This window comes from Oncorhynchus kisutch, linkage group LG11 (assembly GCF_002021735.2).
Source record: "Oncorhynchus kisutch isolate 150728-3 linkage group LG11, Okis_V2, whole genome shotgun sequence".
Taxonomy (NCBI): domain Eukaryota; kingdom Metazoa; phylum Chordata; class Actinopteri; order Salmoniformes; family Salmonidae; genus Oncorhynchus; species Oncorhynchus kisutch.
Genome location: NC_034184.2, coordinates 44,494,520 through 44,513,552, shown reverse-complemented (window position 1 = coordinate 44,513,552; position 19,033 = coordinate 44,494,520). Strand labels below are relative to the sequence as shown.

General features: G+C 44.3%; 1 protein-coding gene across 1 annotated transcript; it reads left to right on the top strand.

Moving 5' to 3' along the window:
* Nucleotides 1-1,307: 1,307 nt before the first annotated feature.
* LOC109899631 (rho-related GTP-binding protein RhoQ) lies at nt 1,308-16,787 on the top strand. The gene is made up of 5 exons (XM_020495045.2): nt 1,308-1,814; nt 2,300-2,358; nt 12,013-12,177; nt 13,202-13,297; nt 13,592-16,787. The coding sequence occupies exons 1-5, from the start codon at nt 1,673-1,675 to the stop codon at nt 13,751-13,753; spliced, it is 624 nt and encodes a 207-aa protein (XP_020350634.1). The 5' UTR covers nt 1,308-1,672; the 3' UTR covers nt 13,754-16,787.
* Nucleotides 16,788-19,033: the final 2,246 nt, after the last annotated feature.

Here is a 19,033-nt window from a genome sequence, read left to right as displayed (position 1 = left end):
GTCATCTACTGGGAAATAAGGTCAGCAGCTCACTAATGAACTCATGTAGCTTAACAACATCAAACTTGCAACAGTAGCCTAGCTTATGCATGCTGGGTAAAATGAAGCAATGTATTATATACAGTACATATACAGTAGGCTAAATTAACATGTGCATTTTATGTGCCTTCATTATAGATTACATAAAGGCAATGCAGATAGTCTCATTTGGAATTTGACTAAAGGCTGTTGCTTCTCTTCTCTGATTGGCTCATGTGTAACATCTAATACTTTACATGATTTTAACAGCAAGTATGAGGTAATTGTTTGGTCATGTGACAGCTGCAGTAACTGTCAAAATGTGATGATAGGGCTACACTCAAGGTTCAAAGGCACATTTTCTCAGCTCTTCTTAGCCACACCCCCTGATGCTGATTGGCCCTTCGACATCTGGCTAGGGACTATCAACAAAGTGGACGTGAACTGTAGAGTTGTTGTGGGGAGGAATGAATGCATATGTGCACATGTGACATGAAATGGAAATATACTATAAAGAGAGAAGTCATCAAATGTTTGGTGTGGCAAACATGTGTAACAAGACAGCTGTTCCCACAACTATCAGAAACACAGGTGTGTCTTTGTGTTGGTCAGTTTGTTCTTCCTCCTCTTTAGAGAGGTAATGAAGATGAGTGCAACACAGAGGTCAAGTAACCTCTTCTTCGATGGTGATTTCACAGCACCCACTCCCTCCTGTGTTGTCTCCATCTGCAGGATCCTCACAATAACTCCCTTCCATTCTCTCGGAGGGGTTGGGTTAAATGCGGAAGACACATTACAATTGAATACATTCAGTTGGACAACTGACAAGGTATCCCCCTTTCCCTTTCATCCATTGCCAGCAACCAGCCAGTCTCTTCCTGCAGACCCCCAGACCTCTCACTTAGGCTAAATCCTCAGGTCATCATGACATTGTCATACTTTGCTAATGCAGATCTGGGCAGTATAATCCCTATGAGTCAGAGCTAATGATTTTGTGCAATGTTTTAAAATAATTTTTGGATTCATCAGGAAAGTAACAGAGAAAGTCTAAATCGAATACCATTATGCATAAGGTATATGCCTAAACATGCTTGTCTAAAGATGCAAATCAAGTGTCAGAACGATGACAAATATGATATTTAGAGACACTCCAATATGAACATTGCAAAAAAGTAGACTAAAATCAATAAACTAACCACAATATGTGGATTTTTTTTACCAAAGCCCCTTGGTCTCGGGTATAGCCCCGCCTCTACAACAAGCGAACCCACCTTGTCTACAGTGCCGATGTAATTTAGGCGAGGGACCTAGAGTCAAGGGGCGAACTGGGGAACAGGCTCGGCAGTGGGCTTCTAAGCGGGTGTCTTGTAAAGACAGCACAGATAGGGCGGGGAACGGGAGTGACGCCTTTTTCGACTTTGTATGTGTACCCTACACATTGTATGTGCAGTTTGTGTATGCAGAGGGGAAATGAAACTAATGTAAGCCAACATTTGGAAACCGTGAACCTTGGCGATGAGAAGAAATTGAATTTCCATTGGTCTCCGTGTGTCGCGCATTCGGACTCCGACTCTGGTGATGCCTGTGGTGTGGGGATCGCCGTGCATCTCAGGAAAACAGGGCGTCGGAGGATGATGGTAGTCAAAACATCATCATGGCAAACGGAACCGGCACTATTATGTTGAAATGCGTTGTGGTTGGTGACGGTGCTGTGGGCAAAACGTGTCTGTTGATGAGCTATGCCAACGACGCCTTTCCAGAGGAGTACGTACCCACTGTGTTTGACCATTATGCAGGTATGGGGGACTTTGGAACATGTCATGATTTTATATATAGATATAGATATGTGTGTGTGTGTGTGTGTGTGTGTGTGTGTGTGTGTGTGTGTGTGTGTGTGTGTGTGTGTGTGTGTGTGTGTGTGTGTGTGTGTGTGTGTGTGTGTGTGTGTGTGTGTGTGTGTGTGTGTGTGTGTGTGTGTGTGTTCTGGGTAATTTGTAATGTTTCCATTCCGAATCGTTAATTATAAAAGCTGACATCATTCCTTCAGTAGGCTAGTTAGTTGCATGAGTTTAATCTATATGCCAATTTGCTTGTATAGTCTACCGAAATCCAATGTTTAGGTGAAGTGTATGCTCGAATGTTTTGCTGACTTTTTAAAACCTTTGGCTCAGATTGCATAGGAATACATCTGTTTCTGTAATCAAAACCACTTGTTTGCCTCCAGGTGAAGGGAGGGGGTGAGACCTCTCTCTCTAAACTAGCCTTTTTCATTGTTTTGCAGTGAGTGTCAACGTTGGCGGGAAGCAGTATTTATTGGGATTGTACGACACAGCTGGTCAGGTACAGTGGGTTTATTATAACTCTGGCTGCATGCCACATCCAAGGACACAACCTATCCTCACGTGCTCCCCCCACTGTTAACCAATGGGGCTCTGTTGACACCCACATGCTTGACATTCTGACCAGACTCTATAAACTGCAACAGGTGTGGTTTTCACACATTGCTCTAATTTCAGTCTGGTCTGTGGTAGACGGTGGTTGTAGGCCTAGCGAATCATTTCAATGGTAGACGGTGGTTGTAGGCCTAGCAAATCATTTCAATGGGTCTATTATGTGAGGAACAGGGGTCTTATGTCCAGTAGGAATGTTTTCACTGGCTGTCCGAATACCCATACTAGCATATTACATAAACTGTATACAATTTACTCATCGTGGCATACTGTTTAGCACGGACCTTTTAGTGAAAAGTGTGCAGTTGCCAGAGTTGCAACTCAGAAGCTGCCCTTGATTGGCTTGCATCGCATTAACCTGCCTGATAATAGCTCATTTCCAATTTGATAAATTCCTCTAAACTGAATAGAATAGGAATGGAGTTATAGGCCTACTCAGGCTGGTTATGGGCAGACCATATAGCCCATCTATCCTATTTAACAATGACAGAAACAGATTTGATTCCATTTCAAAACATTTATTAGTGAAACCAAAGTCCTGTAACATATACATTATCAGTCAAAGGTTTGGACACCTACTCAAGGTTTTTTTTCTTTACTATTTTCTACATTGTAGAATAGTGATGACATCAAAACTATAAAACCTCCAGGCTGTGTAAGGGCTATTTTACTAAGAAGGGGAGTGATGGAGTGCTGCATCAGATGACCTGGCCTCCACAATCACCCGACCTCAACCCAGTTGAGATGTTTGGGATAAGTTGGACTGCAGAGTGAAGGAAAACCAGCCAACAAGTGCTCAGCATATGTGGGAACTCCTTCAAGACCGTTGGAGAATGCCAAGAGTGTGCAAAACCGCTCCCAAGGCTGTGACCCTCGCCATTATAAATAAACCTAATAGCCCCCGTGATCCGGCAGGATACTGTAGAAGAACGACTAATGTGGTTACCCAATGAGCAAAGAGCATAACACCCTGAGCGCTTGTTCAATCCTAGTAGTTGCGCAATGTGTGTCCTGGACAATCGTGTCTCTTCTGGGAAGGCTACAGGTGAAAAGCTGTGGGCTCCAAAGTGGGGGAACAAAAGGTGCATTTTTCTCATGTGAGCACAGTCACAAAGAGAGCTGCTGCACAGAGAATAGGGTTTTTGTCCTAAGGAGTGGCAAACGGTAAACCTGAGGAGAGAAGGTAGGGCAGGGAGCCATAGGCTTTGCTCTCTATCCACCTCAGACGCCAGGGCCATGCCCTAGGTTGGCCGACCCTTACCTACCTTAGAAGGGTTAGAAAGGCTGAACCCTGCTGCAGCATAGGACTGCTTACCTACAGGTTTGGCCTGGTTCAGGGGCCTAGCCTGAGTCTTAGCAGACTGCTGCATTGCTGGGGACCTCAGTCCCCCAAGGCCAGCTAGTTGCCTCCTTCCAGCTGTGAGACTGGAGTGAGATGTTGGAACCAACGGCCTGCCACGAAGCCTGGGTCTGCAGGGCAGGTAGAAGCTGACTACGTCACGTTCTTTCTTACTTATATCACACTTCTGTCGCATTGTGGTGACCGTAGTCCCCATCCTTGGGTGTAATTGGGGCATCCAGGAGGTCCACCTTTTTAATTTGTCAATCTGGATAAGCTCAGCCAAGGTACCTTTTTTTTTCTCCCACTGCTCAGCTCATGGTACGACCACAGCCTTGAATGACGCTATGGGAGGCACAGAAGTTCAGGACTGTAATCCTAGTGATCTCCTCCCACGCATCTGGATCTAGGTTATCCGAGTCCAGTTGCTTCCCCACCCCCTCCAGTAGCTCAGCCGGATAAGCTAACAGTAAAGAGGTCACATTGAAAGCTCTGAGAATGAGTGGCTGAGCCTCCGCTTTTGCGAGTTGGCTCAGAGGTGAGGGGGACATTGAGATGCTCTTTTAAGCCTCCTCCTCAGAGCTGCTCTAGTCAGTAGTTTGCAGTGCTCACAGGACTCCGGGCATGTTCTTTTCCCAAGCAATTGCTGCATTGTCCTGGGATGGTTATGAAGGTTTGCTCTAGCTAGCTCCGTGATGGCTGAAGGGAAAACGCGTGGGTGCAGAGTTGGCCTTCGGGGATTGTGCTCCTGCAACCGAAGGAGCCGCGAAGCTGAGATGGTTGGTCTATTTAACGCAACGGGTGAACGTTGGTTAAGCTAGATGAGAGAAGGGATATAGCAATGCTACCGTGTGTGCAGGTTAGCTTGCCTCTGAGCTAGCCTAGTTAGCCAAAGTCTTGCAGCATGGGCTAACCGAGTCTCAATAGCTAGCTACCAACAGAGACTGAGAAACAGAAAAGCAATTCATTTCTACAGACAGCAAAAACACTTTTGGTCAGTACTCAACCTTTCCACGGGGTCTAAAGACGTACACCAGGCAACAATATCCTTCACGGTTCACTTGGGAGCAGGAAACCAGGGATCCAGTTGTGCTAGGGAGCCCTTAGACCAGACCTGGGCAATTCCAGTCCTCAGGGGCCTGATTGATGTCACACTTTTACCCCATCTCTAGCCAACACACCTGATTTAAACTAATTGCATTTATAACTGAAGATCATGATTATTTGATTATTGGAGTCAGGTGTGTTAGCTGGAGCTGGGGGAAATCATGCCCCCCGAGGACTGGAGTTGGCCTGGCTTAGAGAGTAATGGTCTTTGTGAAGAAAAGAAGCGAGAATGACCAGAGGGCGGGAGAGTGGCTCCTTCATTCGCTCACCTCATTCACCACATTACCTGTCTGTCTCCCAACAGATGCTATTGATTTGTTCTTCAGTGAGTATTGGTGGTCCTGACAAATCCCCATATGTGATCCACAGAAACACATTTTTGAAAGAGAACATACTCACTCACATTTTCCTTTTAAGATCTTTTAGCTCTGTTTTTCCTAGCTGGGTCTGAAGCTAAGGCATGTCACATGCAGCGATGAATTGTTAACTCTCGTCTGAACCGGATTTTTATCTGTGTGAATTTCAAACAAGGTCTTGAACTAAAACATTATCCACCCGGGGGAAAGGTGACTAGATTTGAGGTTGAGAAATGTTTGTTCATTTAATAAAATATAAGTACATGTGTCGCGAATTACAGTTGCTATTGTTTCCACCGACTCAATCATTATTCCCACATCAATCTGTGGCTGTGATAACTCATTCCTTGGGGAAACTAAATCATCGTAAATCTACTACTCAGTAGTGATTCACACTGCTTTTTGTTTACCCCTTTGTCTTTGATTGCAATTCCATGTCTAGAGCCTTTTTGTTTTAGCTGATTCAGAACTATGAAATTGAGAAGTTTCCCAGATGTCGACTGTGGGCGCCGAGGCCACAGAGTAGAGTTACTTCCCTTCAAACGCAGCGACTCCAATTCCCCCCCCCCCCCCCCCCCCCCCCGCCCCCGCTGACTTCTTTAGGCTGAGCACAAGGCCAGCTGGTAATGTTTTATAGCTTCAGCGTCTGATCAAAGAAGGGAGTGCCAGAGAGCGAGGGGAAACCAAGAGATGGAGAGGAAGCGAGGTAGACGGCAGGGGAAAGAGGAAGCGAGCGAGACCGAGGGGCTGGCTGAGAGGGGGGGAGTGGACCGCTGCAAATCTGCTCTGGAATCCTGTAATTCAACCCTAGGAAGCTCAGGCCGGGGATGTAGAAGAGTGCAACACACTTAATGCTCTACCTCTGTTGAGGAACCTTGTCCAACCCAGCCACCAACCCCCTCAATTGACACTCTCCTGCTACAGTCCCCACCTCTTGCTCTGCATTACACATGTTTTATTGGCTCCAAGGACCCTTTTTAATATTTATGTACCTGGCAGATCTGAAGCTCCCAGAATCCTCAGCTGTTTCATAAGGGAAGATTAACCATTTTCTCAAAGAGAAAATAAGGCTTTGCAGACACGCTCTGTCTCAACTGACTTAAATCCGTATTCTCTTTGCCTCTTCATCACTCTGATCTGGAAGAACAGACGAGGTGAAAGCCAGCGTAAGGTTGAGCTTCCACCATATTGTTGTCACCTGTCAGGTCTGTTGAAGTCAGATGAAGGAGAGGATGTATTTTTAAGCAATTGTGATGCTGTCGCATGTGAACCCATTAACAGTCACATGAGCACAACAGCATACAGGAAGGTGTGTCACTGTTCTATCTGCATTGCCCTATGTTTTTGTCTGGGTATTGCTTATTACACCACCTGTATATTCCATCAATCTTTTTATTTATTTATTTTTACCCCTTTTTCTCCCCAATTTCATGGTATCCAATTCTCTCATCGCTGCAACTCTCGTACGGACTCGGGAGAGGCGAAGGTAGAGAGCCGTGCCGAAACACAACCCAATCAAGCCGCGCTGCTTCTTGACAGAATGCCCACTTAACCCAGAAGCCAGCCGCGCCAATGTGTCGGAAACACCCTACACCTGGCTACTGTCAGCATGCACTGCACTCGGTCTGCCACAGGAGTCGCTAGTGCGTGATGGGACAAGGACATCCCTGCCGGCCAAACCTAACCCGGACGCCACTGGGCCAATTGTGTGCCACCCTATGGGTCTCCCGGTTGCGGCCGGCAGCGACAGAGCTTGGACTCGAACCCAGAATCTCTAGTGGCACGGCTGTAGACCACTGCGCCACTCGGGAGGCCCGCATATTCCATAGATCAAACGTGTTACGTATAGATCACATCTCTTCGCTCTTGAAATTGTGGGCCAAGAACAGAAGGAATGGAATGGAGTGTCTTTATTCATTCAGCCATCCTCTCCCTAGCTGATGCACTCATCATAGCAAGCTAGCATAGCATTGCTTCTGTGTATCGGAGCAGGAAGTGGATGTTATGTGTTGTTGTAGTACCCATGGCAACACTGGGCTCAGAATGGAGTCCCGCTGGGATCGGTCGCTTTACTCCTTCTCTTCGCTCTCTCTCCCTTTTGTTGCTGCTCAGTTCCTAATTTTCTCACTCCCTCCTGCACTCACACTCAGTTGCACATCCTTCCATTACTCTTCTATGACTATTTACCCTCCCCCTTTGTTTTTTTGTACAGCGCCTTGTTAAGTTTGACTCGATGCCCTCCCTGAGATATGACCCAGTGACCCCTAGACATCCCCGCAGGGGTAGAGAGTAAAATGGGATCTGCTCTGCTGCTGCCGCAGGGCCTCATTCCTCTCCACTCAGCTGAACCCCAATGGGAGGTAGCTAGACATGTCATGCCCCTTTGAACACCAATGAGAGCTCTAGACATGTCATGTTCATTTGAACACTACAGCCTGCGGGTGGATGTTTTTAAACCGTTCTAAAGCGCCATTGTATGGCGTGTGATGTAATCACCTTGAATGTGATACCTCAGATTGAACTAGCAATCTATTGTACACGGTTCATCCCGTGTTGGGAAATGCTCAGACAGTTTTGGTGAAGTACTGTAATATGAAATTCAGTAACTAGCTGGCAAGTAGGGATTAACATGGGTAACCTGGATCCTGGGACTGTCCGGGAACACTTCACATTTCCCGACTGTATTTATTAATTTTTAATTTATTTAATTTATTATATATATATAATTTTTATATATAAAGACCTGGGAAATAAAAATGTTCCTCGATCTCGCCCTAATACACACATTGCTAACCAGCAGATGAGCAAAAAACAAAATGGCACATTATCCAAACAGTTTGTCACATGGAAGCCTTCAGCCTAATGTATTTACTTCACACAAAGTCACCATCAATTCAAAGCACACGCATAATTGATACTGCCGGACTGCACACGTGACCCGAATGCCATTCATAAACCCTACAGGAAACCCCTACATACAGTGCATTCGGAAAGTATTCAGACCCTTTGACTTTTTCCATGTTTTGTTACGTTACAGCCTTATTCTAAAATGGATAAAACAGTTTTCTTTTCAATCTACACACAATACCCCATAATGTCAACGCAAAAACAGATTTTTAGACATTTCTGCAATATATAAAAAACTGATATCACAAGCATTCAGACCCTTTACACAGTACTTTGTTGAAGCACTTTTGGCAGAGATTACAGCTTCGAGTCTTCTTGGGTATGACACTACAAGGGTGGCACGCCTGTATTTGGGGACCAACTCCCATTCTTCTCTGCAGATCCTCTCAAGCTCTGTCAGGTTGGATGGGGAGTGTTGATACACAGCTATTTTCAGGTCTCTCCAGAGATATTCGATCGGGTTCAAGTCCAGGATCTTGCTAGGCCATTCAAGGACATTGAGACTTGTCCCGAAGCCACTTCTGCATTGTCTTGGCTGTGTGCTTAAGGTCTTTGTCCTGTTGGAAGGTGAACCTTCGCCCCAGTCTGAGGTCCTGAGTGCTCTGGAGCAGGTTTTCATCAAGGATTTCTCTGTATTTTGCTTCGTTCATCTTCGCCTCAATACTGACGAGTCTCCAAGTCCCTGTCGCTGAAAAAGATCATTCTTCACCGTAGATGGTACTAGGTTTCCTCCAGACTTAATGCTTGGCATTCAGGCCAAAGAGTTAAATATTGGTTTCATCAGACCAGAGAATCTTGTTTCTCATGTTCTGAGTCCTTTAGGTGCCTTTTGGCAAAGCAAACTCCAAGCGGGCTGTCATGTGCCTTTTTACTAAGGGGGTGCTTCCTTCTGGCCCCTCTACCATAAAGGCCTGATTGGTGGAGTGCTGCAGAGATGGTTGTCCTTCTGGAAGGTTTTCCCATCTCCACAGAGGAACTCTGGAGCTCTGTCAGAGTGACCATCACGTTCTTGGTCACCTCCCTGACCAAGCCCCTTCTTCCCCAATTGTTCAGTTTGACCGGGTGGCCAGATTATCAATGGAAACAGGATGCACCTGAGCTCAAGTTTTTGAAGGTTTTATACATTTTGAAGAATTTCTAAAAACCTGCTTTCACTTTGTCATTATGGGGTATTGTGTGTAGATGGATTAAATGTTGTTTTTTTAAAATCAATTTTAGAACAAGGCTGTATCGTAACAAAGTGGAAAAAGTAAAGGGGTCTGAATACTTTCCCAATGCACTGTATAGCCTGCAAACAATGCGTGCCTCTTTTAGCTGTCATAGTGACTCTTCACACAGACACACATTTGATAGTCCTATGCACAATTTACTACATATGCATCTGTTAACAATTCGAAGAGGCATGAGGGAAAATTGCATCTTCTCTTCCTAAACTTTATTCTGTAATCCCTGGCTTGCATTATCAAAGCACATCACTCGCCTATAACATTTCCTGTGCTCTGTTTTGTACTTGCTGTCCATATGAGAGAACATAATGACCATATCCTGTTTTAAAAAAATATAATAATAATGCTTTAAATGGGCGCTTCCGAATGTATTTTTTTTTTTTAATTAAGAAAAAAAAAAAAAGCTTTGTTGATTTTTCTGGAAAATATTAATCCCAACTGGCAACCAAGAAACTGTAAAATTCCCAGTAACCTCTTTTTACAGTGCAGTGTTCAGACCAGTTTTGTGTTTGGACCATGAAGTTTAATGCCTGCGCTCACTATTCTCCCTGTGGTCATGTCTGAACAGGCGTCTCTGACACAGCTGCTGGGCCCGAGGAAGAAGGGGAGTGACTCACCGATATTATAGACGCTCGTATGTCACTGACTTGACACACTCGCTCGCAGCTGAGATCACATACCAGCCAAGTAGAAATGCCATAAAAAGCCTTGCCCTGATGGAAATGTAAGGATGCGTACAGGGAGAGCGGTTGGAATCTGCCCTGCCTTGACCGCCTTTATTAGCATCTCCAGTATAAACCCTCTAACAGCTTACTTTCTCTTCTCCTTCCTCTGTCTTACCTCTTTGCTGGCCCCTCTTGTATTTTTACTCTTCCTTCTTCCTCCATGTTTTTTTTTTACTGAACACGCTGAGGAACTTTGTGGAAGCATTTCTGAAATGTGATGGGGATGAAGGAATGGAGGAGAGCGATTGGCCGCCTTCACAAGACATGTTGTGTTTACTGTTAACTGCGGAGTGTTACTGTGTGTTCCAGTACAGTGCACTGGGATGGGGTTCTCCATAAGGGGAACAGAGGACACACACACACACTAAAGCTGGGAAGATTAACTGAAAATGTTTGACACCGACCATATCGATCACTTATCGCAGGCATTTTGCTGATATAGCTCATTTAATAATAATTAACCTGTACTAGAGAAATGTGAAGTTTGAAATGAAATAACTTTGCTAATATGGGTAATTGGTAATGGGACAATTGGTGGCTACAACCATCAAACTAGTCGTAGTAGTTTAAAAGATAATAACAAAAAACAGTGGTGCATATTAATGTTATAAACTTATCATTCTTTTTATCTTTATCACATCAAGATATGTATCTCGATATGGATATTTTTTCTTTCTTTCTACCACATCTTCTAGCTCTAACACACACAACACACTTGGGAATTCACATGAAACCACTGCGCTCACCACAAGTGGGAATAACAGACACTATGGTGGCATCACCACAAGGTTGTCTGAGACTTCTTAATGGTCCATCAGTCTAGTCTTGACTTGAGGCATGTTGATTAAGTTAGTTTGTTAAGCTTAATCAGACAAGTCCTATAGTCCTTTCTTCAAGCTTGCCCATCACCATATCATAACTAGTCTTGATGTGTGCTCTCGACATCACTTGTATAAACTCTGGTCATTCCGGATGTGTGTGTGTATATGTGTGTATATATATATATATATATATATATATATATATAACTCTGGTCAATCTGGGTGTGCTGTGGATGCTCCTAAAGTCAGACAACTCATGAATATTTATATGGGCTGATGTAGTAGGACAGCCTGTCAGAATGAGTTATCAGGGAGTGATGAGGAAACGCTAGATCTCATTTACACCAACGCGACCATGTTGCGTACGGTATGTGAATTAGCGATTAGGTCCACACAATAAACTGAGGCCTATCGGAGATGGCAATTTTGTCTGATGCCTTCCGCAGTACTTCCTGTAAAGTACTGCTAATGTGAAATAATGCCCAATAGCCCCAGTCAGAGTGACAGCGATAAAATAAGCAGTTGGATGTAGGTCGTCTGTAGAAATCTGCACATCTGCTCCGTTCTTCTTATTTTTCTATGCTTATCACTCCCTTCATGTAAAAGTATTCACTATTTCCATAAAACAGCCTGGTTGCTTGGCAGTGCATGGTGGAGTCTAGTAGATAAGCACAGTGTACGTTTGCTCTTCTCTGCATCAGTGAGGAGGAGAATAAGGATGGGTTGCATTTGGAGCTCATTTTCCATCCGGTTGAATATTTCATGAATAATAATTCCGAGGATTTGGTTGTCTCTTGGTGGATACGATCTAAGGAAGGCTGTTGCTCTCTTTCTCCCCTGTGTCTCCTGTTCCCCTCCCCGAATGCCTCTCTCTCTCTCCTATGTGTGTCTTTCTCTCTGCCCTGTGTGTGTGTGTGTCTCCCGCCTCTCTCTCTCTTTCCTATGTGTCTGTCTCTCTCTCCTGTGTGCCTCTCCTGTGTGTCTCTCGCTCTCTCTCTCTCGTGTGTGTGTGTGTGTGTGTGTGTCTCTCTTTTATATATTACCCTCCCTTAACTTTTTCCAGGAGGACTATGACCGCTTGAGGCCTTTGTCGTACCCCATGACTGACGTCTTCCTGATCTGCTACTCTGTGGTCAACCCGGCCAGTTTCCAGAATGTGAGGGAAGAGTGGGTCACCGAGCTACAGGAGTATGCCCCCAGTGTCCCATACCTCCTCATAGGCACTCAGGTGAGCCTAAAGAGCTACAGCCACCACACCCAAACCTTGTATCTATACTGTGTCCTGGCCATTCCACATGCTGAGTTTCACAGAGAGCCTGGCATATGCTCTATCCGTATCCACCCTACTCAAGCTCACACTCCACTTCACATTGACAGGGGAGGGGGTGATTTTATAAAGCTGAACCTCCAGCTTAAATGTGCTGTGCTCTGTTTTTCTCTTCTTCTTAAGATAATTCGCGAACACGCACAAAGAAATATAGGTGTACATCGGTTTTTGGTATTCGTCGACTTCTATTTAGTGCCACAGCTCTCTGATACTTTCCAAAGAGATCAGTCCAGACACTTTTCAAACGACACTTGTGGGTGTCCCTCCGCCGCCAGAAATAGAACATGGGAATATTGGTGGTGAGGTTATTGGAGTGGGCGTGTGATTTATCCTTCTGTCAGCTGATAGTCACCGCTCTTTTATCAGTCCAACCATAACTCACACTGCAGACCGCACACAACCACAGATGTGTTAATGAATGTTTGTCTCAAGAAAGAGTTTGTTACAGGTATCAGTGGGCGTAGGCCCGGGTAAAGGATGAATTTTGTTTTTATTTGGGTGGTAGTAAGAGAGGAACAGTGTGGTCGAGCAGACACTGTGTCAGCTCTGCATTTTAAATACAAGTAAATAAAGGGACTAATGTCTCGTGGTTGAAGTTAAATCCAAACCCACAAGAACATATGAAATAATACAATTATAGAATAGAGAAACCGGGTTTGTGTTTGGAAATTCTGCACTGGCACTATAAGTGCCACATTTCTCTAGAAATGTCTCTTTCTCTACTCTGCTGAAGAATGGTGAATCTGGAGGAGGAGTACTTCTTACAGAAATCTGACCCATGTTGTTCTTTTTGAAAATGGGGAAGATGGTTAAATGAACAAGTTGTTTGCTCCAACTGAAGAAGTTTCTTAAGAAGCAGCCTATTGGCTGCCTTGCTGATTGTCTGTGCTGACAGGAAGTGTTGCGTTATCGCTCCTTGTTTCAGATTGACCTTCGTGACGACCCCAAGACCATTGCCAAACTGAATGACATGAAGGAGAAGCCCATCACCACAGAGCAGGGCCAGAAGCTAGCAAAGGAGGTATGTAATCACTGTGGAGCCATCAGAGGGTTCCAGAAGGAATTGAGATTGTAAATGGGCCACTCGGTGGTTGGTTTACCCTACTCTACACTAGATGGGTTGTCCCTCATCAAACTAATTGTTTATGACCGTTATGATGAACTTTGGATCTCTTCAGTCTGGGGCATTTTGTTGATTGAGCCTTGTTATTAGACTAACACCAGACTTCCTCCCTAAGCTAACCTGGGGACAAGGTTAACCCTTTCCTTGATAGTTTGAGTGACAGCCTGGCCCTTCCCTCACTTCCTCTTACAGATTGGCGCGTGTGTCTACGTGGAATGCTCAGCTCTCACCCAGAAAGGACTGAAAACTGTGTTCGATGAGGCCATCATCGCTATCCTGACCCCCAAGAGGAAGAAGGGTGCCCTGAAGAGAAGACTGGGGCCGCGCTGTATCAACTGCTGCCTCATCACGTGAGAGAGATGGGAACGTCCAATAACACCTGGGTCATTTTCATTAGGGCATGCAACAGGAAATGTTTTAAGACATGTCGAAACAAAAAAAGCTTCTTTTTTTTATTGGACAAGATCCCCAGCCTGTTTCAGACAGTTTTTCTTCCATTTGGTGATGAATACACCCCTGAATAGAAACCAGAACGGATGACAGAGACAGAGGTCATAAGAAGGGGAAAACGACTGAAGGACCGAAATGGACAAATGAGGACCCTATTTTTAGTTCAGGGCTCTTGAGCGGTTTTGTCTCTCCTGCTGTCGACCAATGGAGTTGGGGGGGGGCAGCTTTACTACCAAAGGAGCATAACACCCAGGTCAACAACGCCCTTGAGTAAGAATTTATTTGCCTTCAAAAGTATGTTATTTTTTAAAGTTTTTTTTTAATGGTTTTCCTGTACAAAAATATGTATCAAGCTGTCAGAAAACAGAGGTATCATTGTGTCCATTTAACTCCTGATATGTCTATTTTTTTTGTACTGTCTGCTGTAGAAATGAATGAATGGGTGCATTGCATTTATTTAAAGCGCTTTCCATCAGGCCTCCACGTGCTTTACATTATGTTTTTGGTAACTCACCTTAGCCACCACCAATGAAATGCATACTGTTTAAAAAATATATATATTATAATACTTTGATCCCATCTAGTATGGGGAGTTTTTTATGATCCCACATTTTAGGACATGATCTGCTTCTTTTGCTCAGCTTGCAGTGCTAATATTAAAAATGTTGGATTTATTTGTCAGTAGCCCAATGGTGCTGAAATAATTGAATTGACACACCTGTATGGGATACAGGGATGTGGGGAGAGCGGCACAAACATATCTCCAGCATCAACATTAAGCACAGTCCACAAACCTATCCCTGTACATTAAAGCACAGTCCACAAACCTATCCCTGTACATTAAAGCACAGTCCACATACCTATCCCTGTACATTAAAGCACAGTCCACATACCTATCCCTGTACATTAAAGCACAGTCCACATACCTATCCCTGTACATTAAAGCACAGTTTAAAAAATCAAGGTGTCTTGGTGTCCTAAAAAAATTCACCCCCTCCCCAGTGTTACAAATATTTTCACATGAAAAAAATTGCACACTCTCCCCCCTCATAGAATTAGCTCAAAATAATGTTTACGACCACCAATGACAATAACTGCGGATGCCCTGTGTTTTATAAACGCGGATATCGACTTCAACTTCAGCGTGCTTTTTTAAAACTATTTTATACATTGTAGAATAATAGTGAAGATATCAAAACTCTGAAATAATACATGGAATAATGTAGTAACCAAAACAGTGTTAAAGAAATCTAAATAGTAGCAACCTTTGGCCTTGATAACAGCTTTGCACACTTGGCATTCTCTCAACCAGCATTATGAGGTAGTCACCTGGAATGCATTTCAATTAACAGGTGTGCCTTAAGTTAATTTATGGAATTTCTTTCCTTCTTAATGCGTTTGAGCCAATCAGTTGTGTTGTGACAAGGTAGGAGTGGTATACAGAAGATGGCCCTATTTGAAGACATGAAGGTCAATCAATCTGGAAAATTTCAACAACCTTAACTTTCTTCAAATGCTGTTGCAAATACAATTAATCATTATGATGAAACTGACTCATGAGGAAAGGAAGACCCACTGCTGCAGAGGATAAGTTCATTAAGAGTAAACTGCACCTCAGATTGCAGCCCAAATAAATGCTTCACAGAGTTCATGTAACAGACACATTTCAACATCAACTGTTCAGATGAGACTGCATGACTCAGGCCTCGAATTGCTGCAAAGAAACCACTACTAAAGGACATCAATAAGATGAAGAGACTTGCTTGGGCCAAGAAACACGAGCAATGGACATTAGACCGGTGGAAATCTTGAGTCTCCAAATTTGAGACTTTTGGTTCCAACCTCCATGTCTTTGTGAGACTCAGAGTAGGTGATCGGATTATCTCCGCATGTGTTCCCACCGTGAAGCATGGAGGAAGAGGTGTGGGGGTTCTTTGCTGGTGACACTGTTAGTGATTTATTTAGAATATAAGGCACATTTAACCAGCCTGGCTACAGCAGCAATACACCATCCCATATGGTTTGGGTTTAGTGGGACTATCATGACTATCATCAGTCATCAGCTAGCATTCTGGCTCACACTGGACATGTAGTAGCCAACTAGTTAGCTAGCTAAGTATTTGTGGATACCAAAAGACACAGCTATCAAGATTTGGGAGCTCATGGGCACACAAGCTACATTAGCCAACTTGTTAGAAATGATTACACCACGGGCAAGAATATCTGGTGACTAGTTCGTTTTCAGACAAATAATAGTTTATCCGCTGACCACCACGTTTAGGATGATAGCTAATTACTGAAAAATAGCTAGCTAAATCACTGGCCAGGCAGTAGCCACCAACTAACGTTAATCGTGGACGCATTAACTTGCTCATATCAAGTTTGTGGAAAAGTAAACAACCATTTGTGGGCATTTTTTTTTAATGATCAGACATATAAACAGAAATAGATTGTTGCTAGATGGTGATGCTTTCATTTATTTAGTGAATAAGCTGAAGCTGAGTTTTCCAATTCGTTTGTTCGGCGCTAACTGCTCATGCTAGCGGCACGATCTAGCTAAACAGACGTCTCTGTAGAGCATCGGTGTGACGTCACACTCAGGAAGGCTCAACCAATCACCCGGCGGGTTCTATATCAAGACTCATGAATATTCATGACGTTGCCCCTGCCCATCCCACTTTCGCATCCAGGGACAGTCTCTGCTGATCACATCTCCCAATCACATCCTCCGCATCTAAGGTCCTCAACACAGCTGGTGACAGAGTTCGCCGTCCGACAAACTTCTATCAGGTAGTCATTTTTAAAATTTTGTAATCTGTTTAGTTATAGGAACTACCATCAATGCAAGCTGTAAAATGACTCCCAACTTATTCTGAACAAAAATATAAGTGTTGGTCCCATGTTTCACGAACTGAAATAAAATATCCCAGAAATGTTCCATATGTACAAAAAGCTTATTTGTGTCTAATTTTGTGCACTAATGTTTTTACATTCCTGTTAGTGGGCATTTCTCCTTTGCCGAGATGATCCATCCACCTGACAGGTGTTGCATGTCAAGAAGTTGATTAAACAACATGATCATTACACAGGTGCATCTTGTGCTGGGGACAATAAAAGGCCAGTCAAAAATGTGCCGTTTTGTCACAGAAGACAGTGCCACAGATTTCTCAAGTTTTGAGAGAGCCTGCAATGTCCACCAGAGCTGTTGAAGGGGAATTGAATGTTAATTTCTATACCATAAGTCAACTCCAACGTCGTTTTAGAGAATTTGGCAGTATGTCCAACCGCCCTCACAACCACAGCCAACATGTATGGCGTTGTGTGGGTGAGCGGTTTGCTGATGTCAACGTTGTGAACAGAGTGTCGCGTGGTGGTGGGGTTATAGTATGGGCAGGCATAAGCTATGGACAACGAACACAATTGCATTTTTTTCGATGCCAATTTGAATGCACAGAGATAAAGTGACGAGATCCTGAGGCCCATTGTTGTGCCATTCATCTGCTGCCAGCACCTCATGTTTCAGCATGATCTCAGCATGTCGCAAGGATCTGTGCAACAATTCTTGGAAGCTGAAAATGTCCCAGTTCTTCTATGGCCTGCATACTTACCAGACATGTCCCTCATTGAGCTTGTTTGGGATATCATGGATCGACGTGTACGACAGCGTGTTTCAATAACCAGCAACTTCGCACAGCCATTGAAGAGGAGTGGGACAACATTCCACAGGCCACAATCAACAGCCTGACAACTCTATGTGAAGGAGATGTGTTGCGCTGCATGAAGCAAATGGTGGTCACACCAGATACAGACGGGTTTTCTGATCCACCTCCCTGCCTTTCTTTTAAGGTATCTGTGACCATCGGATGCATATCTGTATTTCCATGTCATGTGAAATCAATAGATTAAGGCCTAATTAATTGATTTAAATTGACTGATTTCCTTATGAACTGTAACTCAGTAAAGTCTTTGAAATTGTTGCGCTTTTATATTTTGTTCAGCATACACTTTTTTGTAAGAGTGTATGTATAACCATATAGGGTTCTTCAGGATACCTTTCCCCTATGGGGACAAACTGATCTCCTAATGGTATTGGTGTTGCCGGTCGGTCACATGCCGCATTTGCCAGTCACCCGCCGCATCTACCGATCACCTGGCGCATCTGCCACTCACCTGCACGTTACCCACCGTCACCTGCCGGTTACCCACCGTCACCTGCACGTTACCCACCGTCACCTGCCGGTTACCCACCGCCACCTGCCGGTTACCCACCGTCACCTGCAGGTTACCCACCGTCACCTGCCGGTTACCCACCGTCACCTGCAGGTTACCCACCGTCACCTGCACGTTACCCACCGTCACCTGCCGGTTACCCACCGCCACCTGCAGGTTACCCACCGTCACCTGCAGGTTACCCACCGTCACCTGCCGGTTACCCACCGTCACCTGCCGGTTACCCACCGTCACCTGCAGGTTACCCACCGTCACCTGCATGTTACCCACCGTCACCTGCAGGTTACCCACCGTCACCTGCATGTTACCCACCGTCACCTGCCGGTTACCCACCGTCACCTGCCGGTTACCCACCGTCACCTGCCGGTTACCCACCGTCACCGTCACCAGCCAGAGAATATCTATCTATCCATCTATCCCTTTCATTTTTGACTGTCTTTTCTCGCTTAATTTCATTTCATATTTTCTTTTCTTTTCCTATCCAACTCCCTTTTTCTTATTTCCTATCCTATTTCTGTTTTCTCACTTACTTTTCTCCTTTCACTTCCTCACTTCCATTTAAACAGTGAAGTGTTTATTTCTATGAATTCACTGCTGGTGACTTGTTTTGCCCCATTTATACTTAGTTGTGTTCTTGTCCACATTCAGATTGTGCCCACATGTGTAGACAATCAATACTAACTGTGATCTGATTGTGATTAGAGCTTCCTGACCACCTCTGGAGGTAGTCAAAGGTGCATCTCGTACGAATACTGACAACGAAAGCTTATACATTTGGCCGACATTATGCTTGTCCTGGACTCTCAAAAACAAATCACACTGACCAATTGAGGTAGTAAGTCATTATAGACAACAATACTTCTACAATTCCTCCAGAATTAAGATCATGGTTCTTCATTAGAAACCGAGTGCCTATTGGCACTGTGGTCAGATGCCACAGTTCAATACCGCGTC

Excerpts from the sequence above, each read along its gene's own strand:
- LOC109899631 (XM_020495045.2), top strand. The coding sequence starts at position 1,673 with ATGGCAAACGGAACCGGCACTATTATGTTGAAATGCGTTGTGGTTGGT. Across the intron at positions 2,359-12,012 it reads TGTACGACACAGCTGGTCAG|GAGGACTATGACCGCTTGAG; the intron begins GTACAGTGGGTT and ends AACTTTTTCCAG. Across the intron at positions 12,178-13,201 it reads ACCTCCTCATAGGCACTCAG|ATTGACCTTCGTGACGACCC; the intron begins GTGAGCCTAAAG and ends TCCTTGTTTCAG.